A 12041-nucleotide genomic window follows, 5' to 3' on the forward strand; every position below is an offset into this window, starting at 1 on the left:
TCTATGCCATGGGCTCTCTCATTAGACACCTGTGCCTGAGTTCCCCTACAGAGTCAGCCTGTGACACACTGAATTCCTCAAGCCCACACATTCTCCCATTTGCATGTTGGTGTTGCCTAGATCAGGATCCCAGATACATTTTCTTTCTCTAAAATATCTGTCTTATAGAATCAAATATTTAACTAAAGGGCTAGAGAAATGGTTCAATGGTTGAGAGTATTTACTGCTCTTGCACATGATTTAGGTTCAGTTCCCAGTGCTCACATACAGGTTCTTCCTTTCCAGCCATGCAGCTCTAGGGAATTGAACTCAGCTGGTCAAGTTAGTGGCCAGCACCTATTCCCACTGAGCCATCTCCAATTAAGATTTACATCATTTCTCCCGTATACAGCAAGATCTTGTGAAATCTCCTCAGAGTTAGGGTCTCAAGTGGAGAAAAGTATAAAAATCTTTGTACTGGAAAGCTCTTCCTCTTTTAGTCTGAAGGTCTTACAGGCAAGTGAGGTACTCTTTGATCCTGTATGTGACCTCTTATCTGTCCCATGATAACAACACTACTGTTTTCTGTTCATGGTTTTATGTATGTGTCTGAAAGATTTGTGGTTTCGTCAAACAGAGGCCCCAGTTGTAAACTATTTCTGCCTAGCCCACTGCCTGCCACAAACATATGTTGAGTCAATAAACATTTGTTGTATAAGTGAATCTACATGCATAAATGTAATAAAGCCACAAAACATGAAAAAGCTGAAATATACAACAAGAACTGTATAGCCCAACCTCTTATCATCAAATGATAAAACATTAAGTCATTTTTCCCAAGTCATCCAGCTGTGTAGGCAAAAATCATGAATCTGTGTTAGTCCTTTGCTTTGTTTCTACTTTAACATGCTTCATTTTTTAATGAATTCTATAATTCAGGCTTCTCACTGTTTTCAATAGAGCTTTTTTCACCAAAGATGCATAAGTGAGACTTTAGCATTTACTCTTATTGTAATAAAACAGACCAATATTCCTTTTATTTTGACCAAAATAAACTGAAAGTTCTTGACAATAGGAATAATTTACTCACCGCCTCACTTAGATTGTACTGTGTGCCACTGTCAAGCTGCCTGCCCTGCAATGACGAAGGAACAATAAACACAACGCCATCAGTATTATCAATACCATCGATACCCTACCAATGCACCATTACGATTTTTAAAAATCTTTCTGAACGGTGTTCTTCTCATTTGTTTCCCAGTAGTAGAGTGACTTGCCAAGTGTTTTCTTTCTTTCTTTCTTTCTTTCTTAAAGATTTATTTATTATTATATCTAAGTACACTGTAGCTGTCTCCAGACACCCCAGAAGAGGGCATCAGATCTCATTACGGATGGTTGTGAGCCACCATGTGGTTGCTGGGATTTGGAGTCAGGATCTTCAGAAGAGCAGTCAGTGCTCTTAACCGCTGAGCCATCTCTCTAGCCCACCAAGTGTTTTCAAGTCATCTAATCTGGAGCAAATCTCGTATGTAGTACCTAGAAATTCTGCAGCATCTGTGTGGGTGGGCATGAGAGCATGATCTGAAAGGACAACAGGGTGTCATGGCAAGTTAAGTGGACCTGTGGATTAGGCTTCCTGAATTAGAAAAAGAACTAGCTTCAATTTTCCTGCTTTTTTTATTACCCAGTAACTTAGGTTACTGAGTAATTCCACAAATTTGGAATGTCATATTTAATAAAACATAAATTATCAGCCAGGCAGTCATAGTGCATGCCTTTAATCCCAGCACATGGGAGGCAGAGCCAAGTGGATCTGAGTTTGAGACCAGCATGGTCTACAAAGTAAGTTCCAGAACAGCCAGGGCTTCACAAAGAAACCCTGCCTTGAAAATACAAGCAAACAAAAAAACAAACAAAACAAACATGATTTCTTGCTTCCTTTCTCACATATTTGAAATTTTTAAGAAGGCATAGGGCTGGAGAGATGGCTCCACAGTTAAGGGTACTTGCTCTTTCAGAAAACATGAACTTCAATGTGAGCACCTCTTCTGGCCTCTGCAGGCACTAGGCATGCACATGGTGCAAAGACAAACAGGCAGAGCATCCATACACATAAAATAATAATAAAATAAATAAAAAGTTTAAAAATAGGAAGGAAGGAAGGAAGGAAGGAAGGAAGGAAGGAAGGAAGGAAGGCAGGCAGGCAGGCAGGCAGGCAGGCAGGCAGGAAGGAAGGAAGGAAGGAAGGAAGGAAGGAAGGAAGGAAGGAAGGAAGGGGCGGGCACTTGTTTGGGCTAGAGAGACAACTCAGTGGCTAAGACTGTCATGTAACAGAGGACTTGAGTTTAGTTCCCAGCACCCACATCAGGCTGCTCACTACCACCTATAATTCCATCCTCAGGGGATCTAATATCTTCTTCTAGCCTCCACAGATACTTGCATCCACATGCAGGTACCCACACAAAGACACACATACAAATAATTAAAATAATTTAAAATTTAAAATAACAAATACTTTTAAGAGGAAGTTTCCGTTTCATCTTGTTTTATCGTCCTGGTTTGAGAAATAAGGTGTCATGTAGCATAGAATGACCTCCAAAAGAGTATACTGGGTCAAGACATGATTGAGTTTAGTTGTTTTGGGCTTTGGTTTTGGTTTTGATTTTGGTTTGGTTCGGTTTAGTTTGGTTTGATATGGTTTTTCCAGTGTTGGCAATCAAATCAAGAACTTTGTGTTTGCTATGCAAGAAGTTTCCAATGGTTGGTTGGTTGGTTGGTTGGTTGGTTGGTTGATTGATTGGTTGGTTGGTTAGTTAGTGTAAGGTTGAGTTTTTGTTTATTTTGTTGGTGGTGGTGATGGTGGTGGTGGTAGTGGCGGTGGTGGTATAAGAAAAATAAAAGGAATTGGAGGGGGAGTGTAATTTGCCCATTTTCATGGTCCTTCTTTGAATGGAGTCCTTCATCTACAGGAAGAGAATAAAGGATAGCAGTTCTGGCCCATAATGCTGAAGTCAGTACTGGCATGGTGTCCCATGAATATAAGTTACTTTTCATTCATTCTCTGCTCTACAGACTGGTACAAACCATAGGCAGAGGCAACCTACATGGACATTTCTAGTACTGGTTGGTTCTCATCAGAATCTCCATGATTTGGTTAGAGTTGGTTTGGTTCTATTTGGTGAAACAGTATTTCACCATGTACCCTAGCCTTGTCTAGAACCTCAGTCCAACTCCCTCCCCTTCTGAGTCCAGAGATTATAGGTTTGCCACACCATTTCCCTTTGAGAATTTGCTGAAGGAGAAAGCCCACAATGCCTCAATCTAAAGTAAAGAACAACAGGCAACTAAGGAATGCTGAAAGTGGGAAGAAATAATCTTCCCCAGGGAAGAGCATACTGTTGGTTATCCAATGCCAAATGGTCAGACCTGAAAACATATGAATACACATTACATTATATGGACTGAGCAAATTGTGTTTCTGTATTTATGAATATGTATAATATTATATATTATTTCTCTATATACACATATAAAATACAAATGTGTATACACATATTACAACAGTAAGAGAAAAACACCATGGATTTTAAAGAGAACAAAAGACAGGGTTCACAGGAGGGCTTGGGGGAAGGAAAGAAAACAGGGAAATGGTGTGATTACATTATAGCCTCAAAATATTAAAAATTATTTTTTAAAAATGTTTGCTATTCTGGGAGTGATGGCACATACCTTTGATACCAGCACTCAGAAGGCAGTGGGAGGTGGATCTCTTTGAGTTCAAGGACATCCTGGTACTAAGTTCTAGGTCAGGCAAGATTACAGTGAGACCATATCTCAAAAACCAAAACAACAAAAACAAAAAGTTTATTGATATGAACCACTGAATTGGAGAAGTAATTAATACAACACGGAGCATAGTGGCATCCTTGGCTTCCAGTTCTATAAATATCTCACAGGAGATGACAAAAAGTCCCAAGGATGGAAGCATGGTTTAGGGATCCAGTGTGGCCATGGGACACAGTTTCATCACAGGGCACAGCCCATTGCTAAGCCAACAGCAAACTCACTCCTTTCATACATTTCAGTCTTAATTTCCTAGACTTGGAACAGTCCCTGATGGGTAACTACTGTTCAATAAATATATGTAAAAAAAATGTGTCAAGAGCATACTCCTCCCCACTGGCAATGGTCACAGAGATACCTTGGTGGTGGTTCCTGTATCAGTTAAGGGCAGAGCATATGGCAGTCCTTTATTCATCCTAAGTTGATGCCTGGCTTGGTGGACAAAGTTGTTCTGTCCCTAGGACTTTTTTCTTAAGATTTCTTTATTTATTATATACAAGTACACTATACCTGTCTTCAGACACTCCAGAAGAGGGAGTCAGGTCTCGTTACGGATGGTTGTGAGCCACCATGTGGTTGCTGGGATTTGAACTCTGGACCTTCGGAAGAGCAGTCGGGTGCTCTTACCCACTGAGCCATCTCACCAGCCCTCCCTAGGACTTATAAAAATCAAATGAAATCAAATCCAGGAAGCCCAGCATGGAAGGAGGAAGACTGAGACTTGCAGACCACCATGCCCCACCCCATCCCCCAAAACCAACCTTCCAGCCTTTGGCAGAGATTGGCCAAAGACACCCACTTGCCCACACCACACAGCTCAGATGGAGGCTGTCACCCAGCTCTCTGGCCAGCCTGTAGTGGGAGCCACCACAATGTGTGAGTATGTGGTGGTCAGATGGAAGAGCAAAAGAAGTGGAACAGCTTGAGCATTATGAAGAGAGATAGAATTAGAGATTTGAGGGTGGAAAGGAGTAGCCTGTTATGAGTGGTCAGCTCTGCCACCTGGGGCCATGGTGAGGTACCAGCCCGAGCTGCTGCTGAAGGCCATGTCTGAGTCTGTGGCTATGCAGCCTCAAGGGTCAGTGCCAATGTCCATGGCTGAAATTACCACTAGAGAATCTAGAAACGTCCATAGAGGTTTGGTAAACTGCTTGTGCTCCAATTTCGAAGATGCAGGCAAGCTGTTTTCTCTGTGAACACCATAGGACCCCTTTCTCCGAACTTTGGATCTCAGCTCTCTCTGCAAAGCTCTAGTTGCTCCAGTTATCTCCCTCCAACACACAAACCTTGTCCCACATCACAGATACTCTTGACTGTTGCAACACCTACTCCTACAAACATCCTTCTCTACTCTGGCATCTGAGCTGGAACTAATCAAATTCTTAACTTCCTCCCTCACTATTGGAACTGAGCAGCCTGCTCTGCATTTAAACTCATTTTAACATATACTTGCTCCTTAAGAGAAATGCTTGACTTAGTATTTCTCATTTCATGAATAAGAATAACTGATACATAAGCCACTTACAGTGCTTCAGATCTATAATTCCAGCATTCAGGTATCTAAGACAAGAGGATTGATTCAAAATCCAGACCAGAGAATGAGACTCTGACTCATTACACACACGCACACACACACAAACACACACTCACACACACACACAAAACAACAACAACAACTATGGACTGGAGAAATGTCTCAACAGTTAAGAAAGCACTGACTGCTCTTCCAGAGGACCTGGGTTCAATTCCCAGCAAACACATGGCAAATTATCACTGTCTTTAACTCCATCTTCACTCAGATACACATGCAGGCATATGAGATAAAAATAAGTAATTAAAAAAGAATAACTTCTCCACAAAAAAAAAGAAAAAAAAGAATCAAAAAAGGTTAAACTCATAACATTCTGAGAAAATTCAATCAAGTAATATACTACTATAATACAATTTTTAATGTTTTTATATATCAATTAAAAAGTAGAATTGGTGCGTGAGTCAGTGGTATAGCACTAGCTTGTCATGTGCAAGGCTCAAGGTTCAACCACAGCTGTCAAATATGAACACATAAATTTAAATATTTAAGAATTTTAGCCAGATGATGGTGGTACATACTTTCAGTTCTAGCACTTGGGGGGCAGAGGCAAGGGAATCTCTGAGTTTGAGGCCAGACTGGTACACAGGATGAATTCCAAGACAGCCAGGGCTGCCCTAAGAAATCCTGTCTCTAAAACCTTTTTTTAAATAAAAATTACAATTCAGTACAGGCTTTTAAGTATCTATTCTCATCTGGTGCAAACTTGCTATATGCAGCCTTTCACATAGACTCCTGATTAGTTATGCAATAATTCCAAATAAGTTTCTTGATTTTCAGGGCTAAAAAAAAAATCATCTTTGATATTTATTAATAAATTGTTTTCTAAAAAGTTATAATTTACCTCTTAATCAATAGTGAATGCTGACCCTACCTTACCCATACTTTTGTTAACCATGAGCATTTTTTCATAAATACTCATATCTTTACCAAGCTAATAGCAGAAATAATTCATTGGTTTTTCCTTTCCAGTTCTTTGCTTGACCTGAGGTTAACTATTATCACATGCATTTTAGCAGTTTATAATTATTACATTTATTGGGAGGTGGCTTGAGCATGTCACCAGATGTGACAGTCATGGAGCAACTTGTAAGAGTGGGTTCTCTCGTTCTACCATATGGGTCCTAGAGATTGAACCCAGATCACTAGGCTTGACTGCAAGTATCTTTGCCCACTTAGTCATCACACTAACCCTAAAATTCTTTTTGTGGTTATTCCTATTCCTATTTTAAGTGCTTTGTGTATATCCAATGGAAAACTAATCAAAAATTTTATATATCACTTGCAATGTTTTTTTCCACATTGGAATTTTCTTTTTATCATTTTCTGTCTATTTTCCTAATAAACAGAATAATTGAAGTTTTAAATAGTTAAACTGGCTGGATTTGCTTTAGGTTTTTCTTTGTAAAGATTTATTTATCTTACTATGTGAATTTGAAAGTTTTTCCTGAATTCATGTCTACCATATGCACACCTGATGATCACTTAATTCTAGGACTACAGATAGTTGTGAGCCACCATGGATTTATGGGACTTGAACCCAGGTCCTTACAAGAACAAATGCTCTTAACCTCAACCCACTTCTATAGCCCCATTGTAGGCTGTAGGGGGTGGTTCTGATGTTCTGATAGGGGATCTGCATGTGAACACTGAAGGTCCTGTTCCCCAGTTGGTTCTTGATTGATCAATAGGGATGCTCGTGGCCAATGAGCTGGGCAGAATAGACAGGACTTGCAGTTTTCCCACAGGCAGGCTAGTAGGCATAGAGGAGGAGAAAAGTATTCACCATTCTTCAGAGGGGCACAGAGCCATCACCCATGTGAGATCAGAGTGGCCATTGGCTGCTCTCTGCTTGGGCTGGGGTAGCAGGAGGAAGATTAGAAACATAATTAAGATGAGGGCAGAGTTAGGGGGCTGAACAAGATGAAGGTAAATGAGAAACTGAAGTGAGAGTGGAATTAGAAGTGTTGAGCTGGGAGTGAAAAGAAGGGCAGGTTAACTGAGAGAGGCTTAGAAGAGCCTGACCATTGAACTAAAGCATATCAAAAATAAGCTAGTGTGTGTGTGTGTGTGTGTGTGTGTGTGTGTGTGTGTGTGTGTGTGTGTGTTTCATCCATGGATCTAAGGGAACCTGGGTGGGGCTGGTAGCAAGGTTTGCCCAGAGCTTAAAGCAGGGTAGCAAAAAACTACATGCTACAGTAGGCATTCCTAGGAACTCATAGGGTTTTTTTGGCATTTTCCCTTATAAATTTGTCTTCTATTTAATGAAACAAAGTCATGGGGTTTTTTTTATTTGTTTGCTTTGTATTTTAATCACACCCTTTTTATAGCTCCTAGAAGTTATTTGCACCTGGTGATAGTAGAGGAATTTTATTTTTTTTAACAGGGCATCTGGAGGATTGAGTGCTCAAGGTAGTCTAACTACATAGGGAGTTCAAAACCCAGCCTATATGATACCCCATGTCAAAAACTAAATGGTGTAGTTATGTTAGTTTGAATCTTTATCTACAAAGCTAGACATTGTATCATGCAGCAATAATCCCAGAACTTGGGAGGGAGAAGCAGGGGAATCCCAGAGTCTGAGGAAAAAAGCCTGATCTGCAAAGCAAGGTCAATGAGATAGGAAGATACACATGTTTGTCCACAAGTGTATTGTGGTGTGACCTGTGAGTTGGAAATTGATGACTGTGGCTCCCCATGGTGTCCACATGGTGCCACATGTCAGGATGCTCTTGGGGCTTACTTTGGTGACTGTGCACCACTGTGCACTCAACTTTGATGAATGTGCCAGTCAGCCATGTCTCCATGGAGGTTTATGTGTGTATGGAAGAAACAACTACTACTATGACTGCACAGGGTGTGGATTCCCAAGGACACACTGTGAGACCTTGATGCCTCTTTGTTGGTCAAAGCCTTGTCATAATAATGCTACATGTGAAGACATTGCTGGCAGCTATATTTGTCACTGCTGGCCTGAATACACAGGTACCCTATGTGAGACCGTCTTAAATAAATGCATTAGCAGCCCCTTCCAATTTGCAGGGAAATGTACTGAACAATATTTTTGGACACATTGTTGGCTAGCCTTCCTATTTTAATTACCCTGGAACCTCAGGCTATGTTTGTATCTGTCAGCCTAGATTACATACAGCTCCATCCAGCAGCTAACCAAAACAAATGCAGAGACCCACAGCCAAACATTAGACAGAACTCTGGAAGTCTTGTGGAAGAGTTGGAGGAAAGGATGAGGAATCCGGGGTAATGGGGGTCAGAGGCAGATAAGGACTCCAAAATAAGACCAACAGAATCAACTATCATGGACACTTGGGGCACCCAGAGACTCACCAACTGAAGATCATACAAGGGCTGGAACTACTACCCCGCATATGTAACAGAGGTGCAGCTCGGTCTTCAGAAAAGTCCCCCAACTACTGGAGTGGGGCTTACTCTAATTCTATTGCCTGCCCGTGGCTCCTGCTTCCCTAATTGGGCTGTCTTGTCTGGCCTCAGTTGGGGAGGAAATCCTACAGTGATTTGAAGCACCAGGATTGGTTGGTTCCCCAGGATGGACCTCCCCCTTTTCAGAGGTGAACAGGAGAGGAATGGAGGGAGTCTCTTGGGAGGAGGGACTGGGAGGAAAGGAGGGCTGAGATCTGGATGTAAAGTGAATGAATAAATAAATAATTAAATAAATAAGTAAATAGGAAAAAAGGCAACAAAGAATGAATTGTCAACTTTATCCTTACCCTTTATATACATAGTTTTAGATTTGGATTATTTTCCATTTTACTGGCTAATCTATTTCTACATGAAAACAAACTATGCAAATTTCTAGATGTTGCACAGAATTTGGGGATTACACCGTTATCTTAAGATTTGTTTTTTTATTATTTTAAATAATGGGGGTGGGGGGAAATTCTAGTGTGCACTTGAGTACAGGTGCTCACAGGCTCGAGGAATCGGAGTTCCCTGGTGCTGGAATTAGAGGTAGTTGTGAGCCCTGCAACCTGGGTTTAGGCTGGGTTTGAGCCTGGGTTAGAGCCTAGGTTAAGAAACAAACTTGAGGCCTCTGCAAGAGCAGTGCACACTCTCAACCACTAAGGAGTGTCTCCCGCATCCACTCCGGCCCGGTTATCTTTTTTTCTGTTGTTTTTAAGTGTTTTATGTTGACATACAAAAACGGTATTGATGTTTGCACATGATTTCTTTAAACAGAGCAGCCTCCTGAAGCTTGTCTTTTCTAATAGTCTTTTAGTTGGTCCCTGGTTAGTAAATTTTAAACTGTATCATTATTATTCTCTAATTCATCAAAACTATGAAACTACAATACAATACATGGTTTGATCACGTGTCTACTGATCAAACCATTGACACGTCGCCGTACTGCAATGTTCACAAGGACACTGGTCACAACATATTGACCTTGTTGAGTTTCCAGCAGCAATCACTGCAGAGCTGGGGTAACACAGATTTCCAGGAAGTCTACTAAATAGAACTGCTAAGTCCTGAACTTGGTCCTCAGTTATTAAATCATTTCTATAACTGAGAAAATTGTGATAAAACTAAGCCTTTAATTTTCTGCTGTGCCCTGATGTTGTTCTACAGTAAAATGCACGTCTACAACTTAATTTGACTATGAATTTTGGGGGAGGGTTGTTTGAGTGATTGATTGATTAATTAATTGATTCTATTTTATAAATCATCTCATAATATTAATAGTTTTGAGAAGATTCACTATTTTGTTTTCATGGAGCACACGGCATCTAGAATTCAAGTATAAGTATAATATATTGAGCTCACACATAGAGTCTCTCAGTGAACACAAAATTCCCTCTGCTCAAACGCAGAACTCAGGCTTGTGCTTTCCCCAGCAATTCTAACATTATTTTCTGCGGTTGGCTTGTTGTGGTCACTGTCTGTCTTACTCTGTAAACAAGTCTATCCTGGAGCTCACTCTGTAGCCCAGGCTTCAAACCTGTCCTGATTCTGCATCTGCCTCCTGACTGCAAGAATCACAATGCTTGACTTAATCCTAACATTCTTTTATCCAAGAATGTGTTTCATGTTTAAATAAAAAACAGAAACTGCCTTCATATCAGCCACCTATCAAAATCCTGATATCAAAGATGTTCTTCACAGCAAATGTCCACATTAAAAAGGACGGCAGAGAATACTAAGGCGAGTGTCTCATGCCTCACAGTGGCTACGTTCATTTGTCCATCCACCTACTGCTGCCCCTCCCAAACCTGAGTGGGAAGCTCAGTTCAGAACACTTTATTACATTTACTGGTCAAACCAGCAGACTGTGTCTCTTGCAATGGCCACCTCAGGGCCTGTGCCCTCTGCTGTAGGTGGTGAACGGAAGGCAGCTCAACAAAGGAACTGTCTGGGCTACCAAACCCTGAGGGCATGGAGCCCACACACAGAGAACAATAAGGAGAACTCAAAGCAAAATGAAGACTGTAGTTTTGAAAAACAATCAAAATCAGTTTCAAGAGTAAGGAAATGGTTATCCTGCAGTGGTACAGGCACTTAACAGAGCTCTCTAAATTTGTTAAAGAGCTTATTTCCAAAGACCTTCAGGATATAAAGGAAAATCTATAATATAAGGTGAAATGAAATGGTTGTATGTAAAATTATAAATATGTTTAAGCCAGTCATAGTAGCTTGCTATTGTAATTCTTATCCGAGGCAGACTGGAGCATGAGGATTGCCAGGATTTTGGGGCCAACTTTGACTACAAAGTGAACCTCTGTCTCAAAATAAAATTATATATACACATAACATACATACCAAGATATGTTTGAGAAAAATATCAAGGGTTAACAGTGGAACCACCAGTCTTCCTTCATTTTTTCCTGTTTATCATATAAACCATATGGTGGGGGATGAGTGTGTGTGTGTGTGTGTGTGTGTGTGTGTGTGTACCCATTGACTTCTCCAGAAGTGAATGAAGAGGTCTTTTTTAGGGTAGAAGAGCCTATTCTCATACAGCTCCTGTAGGCTAGGCTGGCATGACATTCCTGCCCCCCCCTGCCTCAGCTTCTCTCACAATACTTGCTTCTATTTGCAAGTTTGTAACATAACTTCAAAAAGGCAAAGCAAACCTGTCTGCATCCTTAGATCTTGGCTAAGACCTTTATAAACACTTTCTAAATTGCTACCATCTACAGTTTGCCCAAGCAACAATCTACTGCTTTGCTTAAAACGGATGTGTGTAACACCTTTTTCTAATCTGCCAGAGACCTCTACCTCCAATATGTTAGCTTAAGGATGAGTACAGTGTTAGACATTTTGTTACTTTATAATAAGGGTACAAAATGGCATACCTAATCTGCCATGTTATTTAATCCTTAGATAGGAACAAGGCATGTCTTCCTGGTGCAGCCTTTGGTTTTTCAAGTTAATTTAGGAATATAAAATATAAAAGTTAACATAAACATAATGGTTGATTTAAGCACACCCACGTCACTATTGAGGCAATATCATACAATACAGACAAAAAGGACAACAATAAGAAAGAAAAAAAATGTTCATGTCAAAACTGATTAGTCAAACCTGAGGAATTCTTAGGAAGAAATAAAGAGACATAAATAATCCTGTCTTTTGACACAAAACGTTGTACCTGGCC

At 40.5% G+C, this 12041-nt stretch overlaps 1 protein-coding gene across 1 annotated transcript in view; it reads right to left on the reverse strand.

Annotated features, from left to right (window-relative positions):
* The window catches only part of Ros1 (ROS proto-oncogene 1, receptor tyrosine kinase), a 125813-nt gene that overhangs the window by 112894 nt on the left and 878 nt on the right, over window positions 1-12041 (reverse strand). The window contains exon 2 of the mRNA XM_085843349.1: window positions 1070-1114. Within this exon, the coding sequence (XP_085699475.1) occupies window positions 1070-1114 (45 nt within the window). The remainder of the gene's footprint in view (window positions 1-1069; window positions 1115-12041) is intronic.

The sequence above is a fragment of the Mus caroli genome, unplaced genomic scaffold (assembly GCF_978045245.1).
Source record: "Mus caroli unplaced genomic scaffold, Mus_caroli_1 scaffold_9, whole genome shotgun sequence".
NCBI classification, from domain to species: Eukaryota; Metazoa; Chordata; class Mammalia; order Rodentia; family Muridae; genus Mus; species Mus caroli.